This window comes from Rutilus rutilus, assembly GCF_951802725.1.
Source record: "Rutilus rutilus genome assembly, chromosome: 2".
In the NCBI taxonomy this organism is placed as follows: domain Eukaryota; kingdom Metazoa; phylum Chordata; class Actinopteri; order Cypriniformes; family Leuciscidae; genus Rutilus; species Rutilus rutilus.
In genome coordinates this window covers 41,599,968-41,620,232 of record NC_140210.1, presented here as the reverse complement: position 1 = coordinate 41,620,232, position 20,265 = coordinate 41,599,968, and the positions used below count along the sequence as shown (strand labels likewise).

The following is a 20,265-nucleotide window of genomic DNA, read 5'->3' as shown; positions in this document are numbered from 1 at the left end:
CAGCAATACCTGCGGAACTTCTTCCATGTGATGATGACATCATCCTCCTCTTCTCCTCTGAGAACGGACGAGTGTGGATTACAACTCTCCAAACACGCCGTGTGCGACATCTCTCCTTTCTTTAAGAAGGGAGTGTTCGACTACAGCAGTCACGGGACGGGCTGACACACACACACACACACCAATAAAACACATAAACACTCATTTACATGCACTTTATGCAGCTCTCTGACACACACACATAAATACAAACCGAGAAAGGCATTTTACCCTAAAATCAAAGGGAAAAAAATAGGAAATTATATTCTCCATTTAAAAAAAATTCATTGTGACATTATTTGCATGACAATTAAGCACGTTTTACCTGCAAATTACATTGAGTTTTTACTTTTGAGGGTTGTAGTTTGTTATTCTGGGGTGATTCAGAATTTGTTTACTGTATTCACGTTAAAAATTACTAAAATATTTTTTATTATAAAAAATACAACCAATGCTACCATACTTTACAATCACTTTAAATAATATATAAAAAAATTCTTCATATTGTCATGTAAATAATATCATAATGAAAACAAGCCTAATAATAAAAAAGCAGCTTTTTTTTTTTTTTTTTGAGGTGAAATATGACCTGGATACACTCGTATTCTCATGAACACACTCAGGAAAGTTGGAAATCAGGTGAAGGAGGACTGAGAAAAGATTGAAAAAAGGATCCAAAGTAGATGTAAATAGTTTTGTTAGTGCCTTGCTGGCTGTAATTGAGCTTTAAAATGCATCAAAGAAAATGAAATATGTTAATATGACAACTGATGGTTCACCATAACCTGCTTCAAACATCTTGTGTTTACATCGAGGACCATGAAGCCTTTTTCTGTGGACAAACAGGACGTCCTGTAGCTGCTACTTGGGCTCGTGATTCACTTGAAACCTAGTTCATGTTTGAGTTGCTGCATATAATGAATCACCACTGCTTTGCTTTGTTGTAACTGCCATTAATGAGAACGGAGGCCTCTGATTGGCTCCAATCCATACATACTCATTATCATCCATTGTACTCATGCTAACATTTAGCAGATATGTTTTTTAATAACCACTAAGAGGTCAAAGCTCACAAAATGCCACATGTACCGTGAGCCAATGTCTTCCAGAAACCGAAATGGAAATGATTGTCCTGCTCACTGCCCTGGACGCAGTTAAAGGGCTTTTAATGTAGAATATGCTGCAATTTGAATTTGGAGATTAATGTTCAGCACTATAAAGCCATATGTAAATGTATTGTACACTTGATCTGTACAGAGGAGCTTGATCTCATGATGTTTGAAGGAAAGGGATAGTACTGCTATATTAGCCCTTAGGAGTTTCTTGAGCTAGCTGGACTGTAGAACACTTTAAAAGTATGCTGAGTGTAAGATGTATACATTTTTAAAACAATATTTTCATTTGCTTTTTTATTTCTGAAACTGAATGTAATCACTTGTGAGTAACATGATTTGGTAACTCAGTTTTAGAGAGTGAGGCAAACTGTTTAAATTCATGGTTTATTTATGTTGGAGTACATTTTGTCAAACAAGCTTTTGCAAAACTACAGTTTGTTGATGCAACATTTCAGTGTAATCATGTTCATGTAAGTAAAGCAGATCCTTCAAAGCACGTACGTTGATTTGAGGGATGAAACTCGACTCCTAGGACTTGTCGTTGGTTTTCTGGTGGTCGGTCTGAAGTTTGTCTATTTTTGATAAATCCGCGAACGAGACATTCGCCGAACCCCGTTTTGCTGGTTTCGCCTGTGAATTCATCACAAGATGGCAAAATCAGAATCTGACTACAGTTCCACTTTTTGGAGGAATGTGATTGGCTTGTGGTTCGTTCCATTCTGACCAATGAAAATGCAACAGACCTGAGAATCATGAGGCTTCCAGCCAATCATGTAGAGGATCTGAAACGTGGCTGGAACTGAGCCGTCTTCGCTGCCGTACATCTCTAAAAAGAAATTACACAATATCTAGGGTCGTCAATGTCATTTAGGTAAAGAAAATAATTTAGCGTTCAAACCTTATTGAATCCGTTGGCAAAGACAATATTTGAAGGTCCAAGATACTTCTGCTATAATGACAAAACTGCTAATAATTTCCTTTCTTTTTTTTCTCAGTAACTAGGAGTGGCAATATAATAACTAAATAACCTAATTATTATAAATAATTTAAATTCTGTAATTCCAATAACTGAATGTTCTTCATAGTTTACACTTTTTATTACCTATGAATCTTCATTACTTCTTGATTAAATATAAATTTTCTACCCGATAAAATGTTATGGCTTGACTAAATGTATATTCATTATAAATTACTTAAAATTACTTAAACTTTTCCAGGTCTATAAATCACACTTTTGAAAAATGTCCTCATAGGTTGTCCAAAATCATTAGAATTACATGATTACGTCTTACAACATTGTTTTTATCTTATTTTAATTCATAAATCTTTCTGCCTCCTGGTTGAAAACCTCTATTCTATGTAGAATTATAAGTGTTAACATAATAAATATATAATAAAATAAATACTTTGGAAATTTAAATTGTCATTACAATGTTAATTTACAATAAATAATATTCGTAATATTACATAATATTAGTTACGTTTCCATCCAAAGATGTAAATTTAACTTGTGCGCAGGATTGGAGTATCGTATAAAACATGTGCGAATAAATCACAGTTTGCATCCCATGTGTTCAAGAGAACAAAATCGTCACTTCCGTGGAAAATATCTGTAATAAAGAGACCGCCTCAATTGAGTGCACATGTTTTTTTATGCGCGTTCTTACAATTTATGCAACATCTTGCCTTTCCCAAACTTTCCGTCCAGCGTTTTTACGCGATATCCCAAAACTTGCATAAAAATAGGTGGATGGAAACATAGCTATAGTTACATTTGAGTGAATCCTGTGCAGTTCGCGGTTTGCGGTCTCACCTTTATAAATGGCAGCAGCCGCCAGTATAGTGTCTCTTTGCAGGAGTGACTTCCTGTTCCACGCACAGTTGCTCTCACCCATACCTGAAGCGGATGAATAAACCATAAACACATTCTCCTTCAATTTAACATAAAATCACCAAATGTATAAGATGCAGAGTTTACCTTGTAAATCACTCATGACCTCCAGCATACCAGGGTAATGGACCTGAACCTCATCAAAGTCCTGGATTACAACACAATAATGAGCCTCAATATAATCACTCATAATTCAAGTCAAACAGACCCCTTAAAATGCAATATATAAACAGTGACTTCAATGTGGATTATGTACAGTAGTGGCCAAAAATAGTTATTTTTAATGACCGTACAATTTGATTAAACCATCAAAACATGAGGATAATCTTTCTGATTTTTAAATATGAGGGAAGAATAAAACACTAAACTTGATTCTGACAAAGTTATTTGGCAAAAAAGGGAAACTAGCTACTAGCTTGAAACGACTACACAATATGCTTACAAAAGCTTTAACACATTTTTAGGGTGAAAGGGTGAAGATGTCGGACCTCAATTTTGGCTGAAGCTGAATCTTTGACTTGAGATGTATTTGAGTACTCGTACCACAGTGAGCATGTTGAATCGGGCCTGTCCCAGCAGGTTGCCCAGGTCAGTGACGGCTGTGTAGGGCGAGATATGGGGCGCAAACCCGCCCTCCCTCTCCAGCTCGGCTAACTGCAGAGAACATCGCAGCTCGTAGAGCGTCTCACCGCCGACCATCGCTCCAATGAACACGCCATCTGGCTTCAACACATGGTGGATCTGAACGACAAAAAGAGGGAATTTCGGTTCATTTAGCACTTGCGCACCACGGGAACGCACACTTGCCTAGATCCTCATACCTGTCTCAAAGCTCCGGGAAGGTCGTTGATCCAGTGCAGACTGAGGAGACGAATACGGGTTTATAAATGAGAGTTCATCTTTACATTACCCATCATGCACTGGGGTGGTACAGTACCTCAGGCTGCTGAGCACTAGGTCAAAAGTGTTTTCTTTAAAGGGCAGGAACTCCTCATCTGCCACAACACAGTGAGTAGGAATCTCACATTCCCTCCTGTTCCTCTGAAAAACGAGGAGGAGAAAGAAGGTTCAAGTAAATGTAAGTGTTGAAAGGTTTTTGAAAGAAGGCTCTTCTGCTCACTAAGGCAGCATTTATTTGATCAAAAATACAGTAATATTGTGAAATATTAGAATATTTTAATTTATTTATTCCTCTGATCAAAGTAGAATTTTCAGTCTTCACTCTTCAGTGTCACATGATCCTTCAGAAATCATTCTAATATTATAATTTTCAGCTCAGGAAACATTTCTGATTATTATCAAGGTTAAAAACAGTTGTGCTGATTAAAATTTTTGTAGAAACTGATTTTTTCGAGATTCTTTGATGAAATAGAAAGTCCAAAAGAACAGCGTTTATTTGAGATTTAAATAGTTTGTAACATTATAAATGTCTTTACTGTCACTTTTGATCAATTTAATGTGTCCTTGCCGAATACATGTATTAATTTCTTTCTTTTTTTTTTAATCTTACTGACCCGAAAGGTTTTAACGGTAGAATCATGGGTTACACAATAAGTTCCAACTGCATATCAATGAAATAAAGACGTGTGCAATCTCTTACCAGGGAAGAGTCTGAGACGTCTGTTAAGAAGAGACGTTCAACAACCTCCTGAGAAGAGAGAGAATCACTGTCACAATTAGATGGAAACACAGAAAGGAATAATTTACTTGCCTTCATGTCGTTCCAAACCTGTATGACTTTCTTTTTAAGAACCCAAAAGGAGATGTCGTAAAGAATGTTCACGCTGCTCTTTTCCATGCAATAAAAATACATAGTGATGAGGGAATGTCAAGCTTCTAGTGTCCTCGACAGCCCTAGTTTCCATTCACTTTCATTATATTTCTGTCATGACAACTCTCTGAGAGTTTGGGATGGTAATGGACATGATTATGTTGATATATTTGGTCTTGGCGAAATAGCTCTGTTATGCTGCTGCTGTACAATATTAGCATACATGAATTACCCATAGCAAATCTATACAGGTGGAGCTGGGGAAGGTGGAGGGTTTCTGAAAGCACGCTGCAAACTGCTACAGCAAATGCTGACCAGGTATTTGAATGTTAAGCAGCGAGCTCATTGGTTACTGATACAGCAGGAACCAATCAGCTGTGCCCTATAGAGAATGATGTGATTGCAAGCAGGTTGAGTTGAGGACCTATTAGCCTGCGCCATGTAGAGTTTCATGACAGAACTTTGTATGAAAAGAGTAATGTGAACATTCGTCAAATTATCATATGTATAAAAAAACAACAACATGAAGTTAAGTAAATTGTGACAAATCTTAATTTTTCTTTAACAATGCCATTCACTGTAACATTAGGAACAGTTCTACCTTACTCAAATGCTCTGCGATGTGACTCTTCCCACATCCTACATCCAAAGCCAGAGGGAAAGTCCTGCGATGACATTTAGGGGATCAAAAACTTACATTTTGTTATTTTCTCACCCTCATGTTATTCAAAACCCACATGACTACATTTGTTCTGGTTAACACACAATTCGACAATGAAAGTGGATGGGGACTGGATTTCTTGAGCTCCCAAAATGCAAAAATAAATAAATAAATGTGTCTGTTCGTTACCCAGAGCTATCGTATGACTTCATCAGACTAGAAATATAGCACAAAAATCATATGGAGCACTTTCATGGTGCTTTTTTTGGAGGTCAACAGCCCCAGTCCCCATTCACTGCTATTGTGCGGTAAACAGCCGATCGGACATTCTGCTCAACATCTCCTTTTCTATCCCACAAAACAGAATAAAGTCAAACGGGTCTGGAACGACATTACATTAAAAATGTCAGATTTTTTTTATTTTTGGCTGAACTATTAGAACACGTTGACTTCCATAGTATCGAAAAAAGATACTACAGTCAATGATGCCCATCAACTGTTTGGTTACCACAATTCTTCAAAATATCTTCTTCTGTGTTCAGCAGAGGAAGGAACTTCATGCAGGTTTGGAACAACATGAGGGTGAGTAAATGATGACAGAATTAAAAAATTTGGGTGAACTATCCCTTTAACATGCGTTTAATATTGTGGACAGTGACCTTGAGACGTCATAAACTCTGTCTGCCACTCTGCTCGCCACCTGCAAACACAATCCATGAAAGCTGAAGTTCACACACACGGTTTGACTTCTCGTAGAAACAGGTATCAGAAATGCATCTCTCTCACCTCGTCTCGAAGGTAATCGTATTTGCCGCTGTCCAGTAAAGATGATGCCCATTCTTTCTGCTTGCGCTTCATGTTCCTGTCAAACACGTTCATCGCGCCTCCATGACTGGAGGACAAACACCTCCATCCTCTCCACACACAGCGGAGGCTTTTCACACTCATATTCATGCTTCCTAATTCATTCTCATTTCAACAGATACATTTCATAACACTTTCAAACACATTTCATCTGTGTGCCTCTAAAAACAGAGCTCAGCTTTGCGTCACATAACAGGGAGATATGAGGTAAAATGTGGAATGGATCAGACCATCATACCGGACTGGAACATGGACCGGAGTCAGTTTAAAGCGATTATGTTCAACCAAAAATTTCTATTCTATTCTATTCTATTCTATTCTATTCTATTCTATTCTATTCTATTCTATTCTACAATGAAAAGCAAAGGGAAAACGTCTACATATACAGAACAATTTACAAACATAAAAAGTGTGACTTTATTTCAAACTATTTTTTTTATTGGTTATAATACCAATATTGCTAATAGTAATATTAATGATATTTAAGAGTCGTGTTCATATTTTGTGATTTAAAAGTGATGATGAATAATGGAACTGACCGAAGATTTTCTTATTTGTACGTTTATTTATATATTTCCAGCTTCAAGCTCGATTAGACAAATCAGTGTTATTTTAGTAGCTTATCTATTGTAGTTTTATTAATATTTTGAATAAATTTTCGGTTTCGGTTTGTATTTCAATTTTGTTTAAAGTTTTTGTGATTTCGTTGTTAGTTTTTTCCTAAATATGTCAATAAAGTTATTATATATATTTTTTATTTCAGTCATATTTTATTTATTTATTTTAGTTGAAAACTAATTTATTGAAAACTAAATGAAAACGAGAAATATTGCTTTGGAAACTAGCTGAAATAAATGTTTAAGTATTTTGTATTATTTGTTTATTATTATTTTTAACTGTTTAAATGAAGTACAATAACCCTTCCTCAGCTTCCCAGACAGTCGCATATCAAAGACAAGAAAACAGACGCTCGCGTTTGCAGTGTTTTGAACTTTTCGACGCGCCGTAGGAAAAAGAAGGCGGGGTTTCAAAGAGGTCACGGAAGTGGTGAAGCAGTGAAGCATCACGGGAAACAAAACACGTGTGGAGCTGCGCAACATCGCACGAAAAACCAGTAGGTCAGTATTGGCCTTTAAATAACAGTTTTATATGTTGTGGAGTCCGTTTTGTGCTGAATTCTTGTTTCGTGTCATGTGCTGTAAATTAACGGCATGCTCAATGTTGTAGTTTGTCGTTACAGTCATATACAATGGAACAAAATGTTTGCTCTGTAAATCACCTACACACTGTAAACAAATAAATACAATACAAAAAAAGAGCATGCATATAGCCTATTGACAAGTATACATTATAAAATACAATGCTCTGTTATTGAAAATAAAAAATAAATCTACACTAATAAGTACTACTGCAGTTAAACATTGTGATAACTAGCCCATCTCTACCTTATTTTTCCTTATTTGTCGGTTTGTTTTGCTGTAACATCACTTGTTAAAATCAGTAGTTGATTTAGTTTATTTCACTATAACGAAACACTCAAGAACCACATTATTTTGGGCTGTCTGCGTAAGAAATATTTTGTGACATTTCTTTAAATGGATTTACATTGACAGGTAGGCTAATTCATATAACTCTAGGCAACTGGTTTCTCCTGAACCAGAAGTGAACCTCTTTTGTGTTTTCCACAGGTTAACACTTCCACTCGGTTCTTCCAAATAATCACCATGACTTCCAAAAACACTGCAAGCGGCGACGACCGCTTCTCCAAGGTTAAAAAGGACCCTCGCTTCTGGGAGATGCCCAACAGAGAGCGCAAGGTCAAGATCGACGAGCGTTTCCAGTCCATGTTCCACGACCAGCGCTTCAAGCTGAAGTACACGGTGGATAAGCGGGGCCGGCCCGTCAACCACACGACCACCGAGGACCTCAAGCGCTTCTACAAGCTCTCTGACTCCGAAGAGGAGGACGAGAACACAGAAAACACAGAGAAGGAAAAGAAAGCTGAAGAGGAAGCTCAGGTTGAGGATGAGGATGAGAGTGATGAATCTGAGGAGGAGGAAGAAGCCGAGAAGGTTCTGAAGTCAGAAAGAGCGAAGAAAAAGAAAGAGCCGCTGATAAAGGGAGTGAGAGTGTTTGAAGAAGGTACTGCTGATTTATTATGTAACTGTTTTGTTTTGCATATAGTTTTGGATCAATCATCTTAATGTTATTTTGATAAGTATGTTTGTATATTCTTGAGGGGTGTTCGTTTATGTTATTAATGGATTGAGACCATTTTTATTGGTTTTATCAGATGAAGATGAGAAATCTGGTGTTGAAGAGGATGAAGAAGATGGTTCTTCTGAAGGTGAAGATGAGGATGAGGAGGAGGATGAGGATGATGAGAGCGAGTCAGATGAAGAAGACGAGAAAGGACCTGATCTGGCCAGAGGGAAGGGTAACATCGAGACCAGCTCTGATGAAGATGAGGATGATGATGATGATGAGTTGGAGGAAGAGGAGATTGAGCATGACTGGGGAGAGATGTGTAAAGATGCTCCACGCGGTGACAATGTGAGATTTCATCCAAACACTTTATTCTGCTCACCAGGGCTGCATTTATTTGATCAAAAATACAGTAAAAACGGTAATATTGTGAAATATTATTAAATAACAGTTTTCTACGTGAATATTTAGTCAAATTGAATTTATTCTTGTAATTAAAGCTGAATTTTCAGCATCATTACTCCAGTCTTCAGTGTCACATGATCCTTCAGAAATCACTCTAATATGATGATCTGATGCTCAAGAAACATTTATGATTATTATCAATGTTGGAAACAGTTGTGCTGCTTAATTTCTGTCAAATAGAAAATCTTTAGTAACATTATAAATGTCTTTTCAGTCTTTACTGTCACTTTTGATCAATTTAGTATATACTTTTGAACGTTAGTATATTTATTAAATGAAAATGATATTTTATATATAATATATTTAACATTTATATTATTTTAAAATTGAAAATAAAAAATAATAAAATATAACACATTTTTTTCCTTTTAGCATAATGCAATTGAAAGAATTATTTAGGTTAAAGAAGAATCTTACTGACTTAAGTTTATTTATTAAATGAAAATTATATTTAATATTTTTTGTGTTATATATAATATATTTAACATTATATTATATTAAAATTGATAATAAAATTTTTTGAATAATGCAATTAAAAGAATGACTTTAAAAATATATGTATCGTGTGTGTTTTGGTGTGTTGTTTTCTGTGTGTAGACTACACGGCGGTTGGCAGTTTGTAACATTGACTGGGACAGACTGAAAGCTAAAGATCTGCTGGCTCTCTTCAACTCGTTCAAGCCCAAAGAAGGCGTAGTGCTGTCTGTAACGGTAACTGTCCCTTCTCTTCCTGCTCTGGCTCCTCCCACAATCCCTTTATCTTTTCCGTTCGAGTCTGAATGCTTGTCCTGCATTTGTCAGATCTACCCGTCTGAGTTTGGGAAGGAGAGGATGAGTGCAGAGCAGACCCAGGGTCCGCTGGAGCTCACCAGCCTCCCGGACGACCCCGACGCAGACACAGAGGAGCAAAGGTACCGCTTTCATCACCTTTCAGCGGGTTTACAGTACAGAAGGCAATACCAGAATGCATTGCAAACAAACTTAGTCACAAAAAATGCGTCCTAGATGGCCGACTCTGGTTTAAAACGTACTTCTAATTCAGTCTATACTAAAAACCGGACTATAAAAATATTTCAGTCTGATTAAAATGTGACTTTTCCACTCAGTGCTGTGTGTGTGTTTTTATGGTTATCAGAGTAGTCTGATAGATTAAAAAAAGTGATCAAATGATTTTAGCTGTACTGCCGTGCAAGAAGTTTGGGTCAGTCATTTATTTTTCATTGAAATGAATACATTTATTCAGCAACGATGCTTTAAAACCATAATGTTGCGAAATATTTCTATTTCAAATCATTCTATTCATCAAAGAATCCTGACAAAAATGTATCACGGTTTCCTCTAAAATAATGTTTTCAACATAGATAATAACACATTTTTCTTGAGCATCAATTCATCATATTAGATCATATCTGGATCATGTGACACTGAAGACTGAAGAGTAATGATGCTGAAAATACAGCTTTGATCACAGGAATAAACTACATTTTACATGGAAAACATGTTATTTTAAATTGTATTAATATTTCACAATATTAAAGTTTTTACTGTATTTTTGATCAAATATATGCAACCTTGTTGAGTATAAGAGAGTTGTTTAAAAACACACCCTAACTTTTGAATGGCAGTATATAACTGTATATTTCACCCTTTTGATCATTTTTCATGTCTTCTATTTTTGGTTTTATGGTTTTAAAGGACAGTATTATTATTTTCCGATCAGAGGAACCCTCATTTATTTCAGCCCAGTGTTTCATGATGAAGGTCTTCCATGTGTTTTCAGGATCTGCCGGGAGAAAGTGCGCGACTATCAGTTCAAGCGTCTGAGGTATTACTATGCAGTGGTGGAGTGCGAGTCCGTCGAAACGGCGGTGAAGATCTACGAGGAGTGTGACGGCCTCGAGTACGAGAGCAGCTGCTCGATGATCGACCTGCGGTGAGTCCCTCACGTCCCCGGAGACATTCAGTCAAAACCTCGGCTGAAAATGGTGTTTAAAATTGAAACCATCAAGAATTGAAATCTGATTACATTTCTAAGAACTTAGCACTTCGTTATCTCTGAGAGGTTTATTCGTCAGTTGTCATTGGTTGATGTTGGTGTCTGCGGGCATTTTCCAGGTTCATCCCTGACGACGTGACGTTTGACGATGAGCCGAAGGACAGAGCGACCGATGTGGATTATGGTTCCTACAAGCCCAAACTCTTCACATCGGCGGCCACCACCACAGCCAAGGTCTGTCACACTGAACACTACACAAGATCTGAGCGCCTGAACTCGCTGTACAGTAACGTCTGCTGTCCGTCATCAGGTTGAGCTGACGTGGGATGAAACGGATCACGACCGGGTCACTGCTCTCTGCCGGAAGTTCAATAAGGACGAGCTGTTGGACATGGACTTTAAGGCTTACCTGGCCTCCTCCAGTGAGGAAGAAGAGGAGGAGGAGGAGGAGGAGGAAGAGAAACAGACGGAAGGCTAGTGATGACTAAATCTCATCTATCATATGGAAAAGAGCATCCTGTCAAACATCTCCTTGTGCTGGTGAACTTGTAAGTCTGGCTGTGTTTGAAATGTTTTGTTGTGTTGAATGTTCAGCTGAGGAGCCGGCTCAGCCTCTTCCCGAGGAGAAGAAGGGCAGTAAGGGGAAGAAGAGCGCAGAGCAGATCGCCAAATACAGAGATCTACTGAAGAGCATTCAGGACAAAGACAAGGGGAACGATGACGCCATGGACATGGAGATCACATGGGTACCAGGTATCAGAGATACTCTCCTCCTCCTCACCTAAAAAGTTGATTAAGTGTTATGTTTTACATTATTTTTTAATATTACTTTATTTTTAAAAGAACATATTTTACATTATTTTACACCTATTAATATTATATTATTAATATTATAATAAATATTTTTCATTTAATAAAATGCAACAAATATATCAAATAATGATGTTTTAATGATTGCAGAAAACGATTCTCTATGTAATATTGTTTTATTATTTATATATACACTGCTCAAAAAAATGAAGGGAACACTTAAACAACACAATGTAACTCCAAGTCAATCACACTTCTGTGAAATCAAACTGTCCACTTAGGAAGCAACACTGATTGACAATCAATTTCACATGCTGTTGTGCAAATGGAATAGACGACCGGTGGAAATTATAGGCAATTAGCAAGACACCCCCAATAGAGGAGTGGTTCTGCAGGTGGTGACCACAGACCACTTCTCAGTTCCTATGCTTTCTGGCTGATGTTTTGGTCACTTTTGAATGCTGGCGGTGCTTTCACTCTAGTGGTAGCATGAGATGGAGTCTACAACCCACACAAGTGGCTCAGGTAGTGCAGCTCATCCAGAATGGCACATCAATGCGAGCTGTGGCAAGAAGGTTTACTGTGTCTGTCAGCGTAGTGTCCAGAGCATGGAGGCGCTACCAGGAGACAGGCCAGTACATCAGGAGACGTGGAGGAGGCCGTAGGAGGGCAACAACCCAGCAGCAGGACAGCTACCTCCGCCTTTTTGCAAGGAGGAGCAGGAGGAACACTGCCAGAGCCCTGCAAAATGACCTCTAGCAGGCCACAAATGTGCATGTGTCTGCTCAAACGGTCAGAAACAGACTCCATGAGGGTGGTATGAGGGCCCGACGTCCACAGGTGGGGGTTGTGCTTACAGCCCAACACCGTGCAGGACGTTTGGCATTTGCCAGAGAACACCAAGATTGGCAAATTCGCCACTGGCACCCTGTGCTCTTCACAGATGAAAGCAGGTTCACACTGAGCACATGTGACAGACGTGACAGAGTCTGGAGACGCCATGGACAGCGTTCTGCTGCCTGCTTTCATCTGTGAAGAGCACAGGGCGCCAGTGGCGAATTTGCCAATCTTGGTGTTCTCTGGCAAATGCCAAACGTCCTGCACGGTGTTGGGCTGTAAGCACAACCCCCACCTGTGGACGTCGGGCCCTCATACCACCCTCATGGAGTCTGTTTCTGACCGTTTGAGCAGACACATGCACATTTGTGGCCTACTGGAGGTCATTTTGCAGGGCTCTGGCAGTGCTCCTCCTGCTCCTCCTTGCAAAAAGGCGGAGGTAGCGGTCCTGCTGCTGGGTTGTTGCCCTCCTACGGCCTCCTCCACGTCTCCTGATGTACTGGCCTGTCTCCTGGTAGCGCCTCCATGCTCTGGACACTACGCTGACAGACACAGTAAACCTTCTTGCCACAGCTCGCATTGATGTGCCATTCTGGATGAGCTGCACTACCTGAGCCACTTGTGTGGGTTGTAGACTTCGTCTCATGCTACCACTAGAGTGAAAGCACCGCCAGCATTCAAAAGTGACCAAAACATCAGCCAGGAAGCATAGGAACTGAGAAGTGGTCTGTGGTCACCACCTGCAGAACCACTCCTTTATTGGGGGTGTCTTGCTAATTGCCTATAATTTCCACCGGTCGTCTATTCCATTTGCACAACAGCATGTGAAATTGATTGTCAATCAGTGTTGCTTCCTAAGTGGACAGTTTAATTTCACAGAAGTGCGATTGACTTGGAGTTACATTGTGTTGTTTAAGTGTTCCCTTAATTTTTTTGAGCAGTGTATATATATATATATATATATATATATATATATATATATATATATATAATTGTTTATAATTATATTATTAGTAATATAATATATATTTTAAGTAAATATAATAAATATGAATTTGTGAATAAAATATATAATGTAAAATGAACATAATATATACATATTTAAAAATGCTTTATGACTAGACATTTTTGTTTTTAATTGTATATATAATATATATATATGTATGTAAATATAAACTATTACAAACAAAATAAATATATAATTATATATATAATTATAGAATATGTATATATATATTTATATTATAGTATTCATTATATATATTATAATTGTTTATTATTATATTATTAATATAATATATATTTTTAGTAAATAGTAGTACATAAATGTGTAAACAAATTATAAAATGATCAAAATAATATATACATATATATAAAAATAATATTTTTAATAACAATTTAAAAAAGTTTAATATTTTTTATTTTATATATATATATTTATATATATAAGTAAATATAAACTATCAAAAAATAAATATATATAAATATAATATATATATTTTATACATACTGTATGTTAATGTTTATGTTATTTGATTGTTTTCAGGACTGAAAGAAACAACCGAGAAGCTTGTGAAGAAGAAAATGTTGGGCAAAGATATACTGTCTCCGTGGGAGGAATATCTGCAGAAGAAAAAGGAGAAAAAGAAAGAGAAGAGGAAAGGAAAGAAGGTAAACGTGTCACTGAGGAATAATCACTCCGTTTGCCCTTCATTTCTGTGCTTCTGACTCACTCACACACCGTCTCTCTGGTGCAGGACGCGCTGGAGGCGGAGCCTGCGATCAGCGATGATGAACTTCCTGCTAATGTTGACCTCAACGACCCCTTCTTCTCAGAGGAGCTCGGCGCGACAGGTTAGCCTGCGCTTTATTCCCCTCGCACTTCAACACATTCAACATGAGGGAGATTAAACCATGAGGTCAATTCTATTGCAGCATCCCTGGAAAACAAAAAGAACAAGAAGAGCAGGAAGAAGGATGAGGAGAGGACACCAGAGGAACAGGAAGAGCTGGAGAGACGGAGGGTACGCGTTTCTGTCACAACGTGTGTTTCTGGGTAATGTATCACGATGACCAACTGTGTCTTGATCTCCAGGCCGAGATGGAGCTGCTGATGGCTGACGATGAAGACGACAAGCACAAACATTTCAACTACGACAAGATCGTAGAGCACCAGAACCTGAGCAAGAAGAAGAGGAAGAAGCTCCTGAAGAGCGACACGCCACTGGAGAACGACGACTTCAAGGTCAGAGTTTCAGGAGAGAAAAGATTAGTGTTTTGTGTGCATGTGTGTGACTCACTGAATCAGAGTTTTGAATCGATTCTCTGAACTGATTCTGTAAAATGATTCAAACTTGCCTGCTCTAACTATTTCTGCCATGGTTCTCCAGGTGGACGTTCACGACCCGCGCTTCCAGTCCATGTTCACGTCCCATCTTTACAACCTGGACCCGTCCGACCCGGCCTACAAGAAGACCAAAGCAACGCAGAGCATCTTAGAGGAGAAACTGCGGCGCAGAGAGGAGGAGCACCAGAGACAGGAGGAGACGCTGAAGAGCAGAGCCTCACAGGAGAAGGTCACAGCAGAGACTTCATCCGCCACTAAAGTCAAGGACCCCAATTTATCACTGCTTGTCAAATCCATCAAGAACAAAACCCAACAGTTTCAAGCGCGCAAGAAGCAAAAGACGCAGTAGACTGAGAACGAGAGTGATGTCTTTTTGCTTTGCCTGGTAGAAGACAAAATGAAAAGCTGTTTGATAATAAACTTCATATTTTGTTTGTGCTGCTATAAAATCATGTCCTAGTTCAAAATCATTAAAACATCTATTCAGACTTTCATGCTTGACCTCACAAACATCATGGGTTTTTTACTGAAATTTTTAGTCTGCACAACACACTATTTTTTTATTTAGTTTCTTCAAGTGTCTCGGAGATGTTGCCGCAGTTCTTCTGGATTTAATCGGTCTCAGTTTCTTCATGTAATCACAGACGGACTCGATGATGGTGAGATCAGCTCATACCGGCTGTTGTCAGACTCCTTGTGCATACACAAATCTCACTAGATTATTACAATTAATGGCAAAAGGAATGTTTGGAAATGTAAACTAATATTTCCTACTGACACACTACAGCAAAAGATATAAATATATGTATTAGGGCCAAGCACAACAGAAGCAAACAACGAAGCTAGCAGCAGACCAACTGCAAAAATTAGGAAATAAAGACATTTGGGGACAATTTTGAGCAAAAAGATTGACAACCCATAAACACATTGAGTTGTAATGAGATATAATTGCTTATATAATATAATTTCATAATTTTTGGTTACACTTTATTTTAAGGTGTAATTGTTACAGTGTAATTGCTGAGTAATATTAAGCAACTACATGTACTCACTATAGGGTTAGGGTAGGATTAGGATTTGGTTGGGGGTTAGTTGCATGTAATTATGCATAATTTACTGTTATTACTATGGTAAGTACACGTAACATATGTAACAAGGACACTGTAAAATAAAGTGTTACCCAATTTCTTTCTGAAACTTTTTGAGTACCTTCAGGGCATGGTGCCGAAGAAACATACTGAGTTTTGTAACGATATGCCAATGCGTTCGTAAACTATAATATGCAAAACCATTGCAGTTACAGCTTTGGATCTTTTTTGTCATTTGGTAATTAAAATGACAGCCATGTTTTTCAAGGTTCACCAATGTCATAATGGACTGAGAGCAACTGAGACAAAGACACAACATGTCAATTTTGAAGTTCAGACCAACGTTACTGTAGTTAGAGCCAATTTCATGTTTTGTTCAATTATAGCACCAACAAGTGCACGTCCCACCATTTTTTTTGTGTGTGACCACAAATAAGTGTCACATTTAGTGAAAATATCTCATTTCGTTTAGGAGTTATAGACATCTGTATGAGTACATAGAAAATTACCCATGCACAACTTGATTGCATTTTTTTGCCACTTACAATCAAAATCTTGGCATTTGGGCTTTAACATATAGCTTATGAAAATATAGATTAAAAAACGACATTGCGCTTTTCCCAATTCCACTGCGTCTTTCAAAAGCAAAAACGTTCACGTTCTGTGTGAACGAGCCCTTACTCTCTAAAAAGTAACTAATTGTGTTAAATAGTTACTTTTTATGGAAAGTAATGAGATGTTATTTTTTTTTTACTTTTTTGCTGCCCGTTTGAACAAAGCCAAAAATACTTCAGAGTGACACTTTTACTGAAAGACAAGACTGTAAAAACTGGAGTTAAAGTTAGCTTTATTCATAATGACACAAAACGCTGCCCACACATTCAAATAAGTCTGTTGGCACTTTCACAGGCACCTCATTTTCGACATAACAGAAGAAACAGGCTTGTCCCATGTGCAGTATATCTAAATACAGCTGTGAATGAATGAGTGAGTGAATGAATGAAAACTTCTTATCACACTTACAATTCCAGTGAATGTGACCAGTGCATGTAAAAACATCTCGATTCATGGTCCAGGAATATAAAGTGTACATGTAAGAACGGCTTGAGTAGTTCACACCATTAGACTCAATCCAGAAAAGGCACAAATTGCAGATTTTAAGTTTGATTTGACCAAGTAACATGGAACTCCAGTCTGGATCACAATGGAGCATTTCAAGAGAGAAACCAAACAGAATTAAATTATTCTAGATTGTGCCACAGTGTGAAAAAAAAAACCTATTTGATGAGAAATAGTGCAATTAAAGTTTGACATCGACACCGTACGTCATCTGAAAGAGCTTGAGGGGAGTTTCGTGTTTCAGGTTGGAGTTTTTTTTCTTCCCATTTTATGGCAAAAATTGTTTGGAAAAGTGTCAGAACACCTCGAGTTGTGCACCAAAGTTTAATACTTTAATAAAATCTACCTAAGTTTGAGTAATAGTGATTTTTGTCTTAACCAGCACCACTATTTATCTCTCTCCTAGTCTTTGTAAAACCCCTTTTAACTTCATGCCACTAACATACAATATTGTGTTGCACCAAAATGCTATAAAATATAGGATTACATGAATATTACGTAGAGAAAATAAGTTCTTAGCGAAACGCTTCAGGACAAATTGTGCTTCACGTGTCGAGTAAAAAAATTATACAAATATTTTAGAGTTCAGTAAAATACAGTTTCATTACGATACAACGCACAAAGTGATACAAATATGATTTTGTAGAATAAATCAAGCGTGTGACTTCACAAATTATTAAATCAACTTTCTCACCAAGAATCACAACATGTCTGCAGTTACTCAGAGCAGACGGTAAACATCAACGGAATGATAATTCAGCTTAAACGTTGCCAGTCACGAGATAATCAATCATGTGACCCGTAAACCCAAAGGAGACCTCGTGTCTAGAGGGTTTTAGTGTTTTACCAACACTCGCTTCATGAGGATTTGCGTTATCTAGATGTTATTTGTGTTTAAACTGTTAATATTTATGTATTTTTAGCAGACTTGTTCTTGCTGCCACTGGAGTCATTTTCATGAATGCTTTGAGACAAAGATCTATCCAGCTATATCGGTGGATCTAAGGGTAACGTACGTATACACGTCAACGATGTACAAAAAATGGAAATGTTTTTCCTTTGTGGTTTGCGCGAACATATGACAATATTATCAAACGATCTTCGTTCACACGGATACGTGAAAACGACTAAAAATGCTGTTTCGTTTCAGTAAACGGACCACTAACGTTACATTCCAAAGTCAAAAAAATACAACAATTTACGCTTCACTAGGAATAACGGTCATTTTAATAATGGTTACCTGTCTGAAATAAGACATCCTTTTATGCTAAACTTGCACTTTAAGGGTGCGTTTACACGACAGCTATGTACTAAAAACGGAAAGGTTTTTTCTTTGTACAGATGACAACATTCGGATCCATGAAAACGACTAAAAACGCTGTATTCTGCTGCCAGGCCAGTAGGTGGCGATGTCACTTTGTAAAGAAACACTACACGCCTTTAGACTGAAGCGCATAATGTCACCGTTTTCACAGATTCATGTTTTTGTAGTTTACACGGAGACGATAACGGTATCATTTTCAAAAACTTGCACTTTCAAAAGTATGAATTTTCAGGCCCCCAAGACGCCGCTGTCGTGTAAATGAACGGTCAAAGCCGGTATAAAGTTTCTTGTTTTCAGTTGAAAACGGTGTCGTGTAAACGGCCCCTTAATCTCGGCTCTTAGCAAAATACGTCACACAGAAATGAAAATTAGGTCATTTGCTCAAGCTCATGTCATCTATTTAACTTATGCACAATTTCCCACGTGATCTGAAATTGTATAATAGCTTTCTGTGAGGAAATTCACTATTAATTGAAAATCAGTCCCTCCAATCTCATTTGCATATGCATATTTAAACTTGGCGTCACATTTAGTTGCAAAACTTGCAATAACCACTTGCCTTCGGCTTCAACAATGCCAAACTTTGCAAGACACGTCTTGACACCAAATTTGCGAGATTGGAAACTAGATTTGAGAGCTTGAGGGCCTCAACTGACCAACAAACTTATCAACAAATAATAACTTGCACTACTGTTCAAATGTTTGGGTTCAGCAATTATTTTTAAAAATGTTTTTGAAAGAAGTCTCTTCTGCTCATTTATTTGATCAATAAAAATTACCGTTTTCTATTTGAACATATTTTAAAATGTAATTTATTTCTGATTAAAGCTGATTTTTCAGCATCATTACTCCAGTCTTCAGTGTCACATGATCCGTCAGAAATCATTCTAATATGAAGATTTGCTGCTCTAGAAACATTTCTGATTATTAACAGTTGTGTTGCTTAATATTTTCATGGAAACCACAATATTGTTTTCCAGGATTCTTAGAAAGTTAAAAAGTATAAATCTTTTATAACATTATGAATGTATTTAATGTCACTTTTGATCTATTTAATGCATCTCTGCTGAATAGAAATATTAATTTCTGTCAAAAAAACTAAATAAATCTTACTGACCCCAAGCTTTTGTACGGCAGTGTATATTTCACAGTGTAGATTATAGCGCACATGAACCACTTTTAAGATGTTTTATAGTTGTTGTTTTTTGCTCTTTCTGAAGCCTGACAGCCCTGACCTGACTGAAGAATAGCATGAACTTCTACAGAAGAAATAAAGTCGTACACATTTAGAAGGACACGAGGGTGAGTAAATGACTGAATTTTCATTTTCAGGTGCACTAATGCTTATCATATATAGTCTATAAGGATTGTCAAGAATCTAATTCTTTTTGCAGCCTTTGTGCAAAATCTGAGCAGCACTTCATTACCGGAACAAAAACGAAAAAACGTTGGTTTCTGATTAATCAGTTGTGAACGGGACGCACTCTCAAGCATAAAATATGAGTTCAGGTATCTGCCCCCCTTGCACACCCGTCCCGTTGGTGCTGTCCGAGGAGCACTGGAACTGGAAGGTCACCTTCCCGCACTGGACCTCCGTCATGCCCTCCTGGCCGAAATAGCTCAGCTCGTTCCCGTCCAGAACCACGCTGGCCGTGTAGAACGTGTCGGGTTCGATCTGCACCGGGTACTCGAAGAACACGGGGAAGGTGTTGCTGGAGCCGTCGGAGAAGTAT

The 20,265-nt window shown here is 37.8% G+C and overlaps 4 protein-coding genes across 9 annotated transcripts in view; 2 read left to right on the top strand and 2 right to left on the bottom strand.

The window, feature by feature from the left end:
* The window catches only part of kif16ba (kinesin family member 16Ba), a 33,844-nt gene extending 32,165 nt beyond the window's left edge, over positions 1-1,679 (top strand). For all 6 annotated transcript variants that reach the window (XM_084393414.1, XM_084393412.1, XM_084393410.1 and 3 more), the window contains one exon: positions 4-1,679. In XM_084393414.1, the coding sequence (XP_084249540.1) occupies positions 4-165 (162 nt within the window). In that variant the 3' untranslated portion in view covers positions 166-1,679. The remainder of the gene's footprint in view (positions 1-3) is intronic.
* ndufaf5 (NADH:ubiquinone oxidoreductase complex assembly factor 5) lies at positions 1,470-6,667 on the bottom strand. Its single transcript, XM_084393490.1, has 11 exons — positions 6,264-6,667; positions 6,137-6,177; positions 5,418-5,481; positions 4,646-4,693; positions 3,983-4,086; positions 3,867-3,906; positions 3,589-3,786; positions 3,133-3,193; positions 2,968-3,051; positions 1,898-1,980; positions 1,470-1,784 (listed from the first exon to the last, which is right to left on the bottom strand). Exons 1-11 carry the CDS (start codon positions 6,429-6,431, stop codon positions 1,683-1,685), a joined length of 993 nt encoding a protein of 330 aa, XP_084249616.1. The 5' UTR covers positions 6,432-6,667; the 3' UTR covers positions 1,470-1,682.
* Positions 6,128-16,929, top strand: esf1 (ESF1, nucleolar pre-rRNA processing protein, homolog). Its single transcript, XM_084393460.1, has 15 exons — positions 6,128-6,239; positions 7,271-7,459; positions 8,030-8,483; positions 8,635-8,894; positions 9,609-9,722; positions 9,813-9,922; positions 10,792-10,944; positions 11,127-11,241; positions 11,318-11,480; positions 11,602-11,760; positions 14,201-14,325; positions 14,412-14,508; positions 14,590-14,678; positions 14,750-14,899; positions 15,045-16,929. The coding sequence occupies exons 3-15, from the start codon at positions 8,066-8,068 to the stop codon at positions 15,348-15,350; spliced, it is 2,259 nt and encodes a 752-aa protein (XP_084249586.1). The 5' UTR covers positions 6,128-6,239; positions 7,271-7,459; positions 8,030-8,065; the 3' UTR covers positions 15,351-16,929.
* The window catches only part of btbd3a (BTB (POZ) domain containing 3a), an 8,066-nt gene continuing 4,720 nt past the window's right edge, over positions 16,920-20,265 (bottom strand). The window contains exon 5 of the mRNA XM_084393474.1: positions 16,920-20,265. This exon is cut by the window's right edge and continues 786 nt beyond it. Coding sequence (XP_084249600.1) covers positions 20,019-20,265 — 247 coding nt within the window. The 3' untranslated portion in view covers positions 16,920-20,018.

Excerpts from the sequence above, each read along its gene's own strand:
- ndufaf5 (XM_084393490.1), bottom strand. The coding sequence starts at position 6,431 with ATGAATATGAGTGTGAAAAGCCTCCGCTGTGTGTGGAGAGGATGGAGG. Across the intron at positions 5,482-6,136 it reads AGAGTTTATGACGTCTCAAG|GACTTTCCCTCTGGCTTTGG; the intron begins GTCACTGTCCAC and ends ATGTCATCGCAG. Across the intron at positions 3,194-3,588 it reads GATTCAACATGCTCACTGTG|GACTTTGATGAGGTTCAGGT; the intron begins GTACGAGTACTC and ends GTTGTAATCCAG.
- esf1 (XM_084393460.1), top strand. The coding sequence starts at position 8,066 with ATGACTTCCAAAAACACTGCAAGCGGCGACGACCGCTTCTCCAAGGTT. Across the intron at positions 8,484-8,634 it reads AGTGAGAGTGTTTGAAGAAG|ATGAAGATGAGAAATCTGGT; the intron begins GTACTGCTGATT and ends TGGTTTTATCAG. Across the intron at positions 14,509-14,589 it reads AGAGGAGCTCGGCGCGACAG|CATCCCTGGAAAACAAAAAG; the intron begins GTTAGCCTGCGC and ends ATTCTATTGCAG.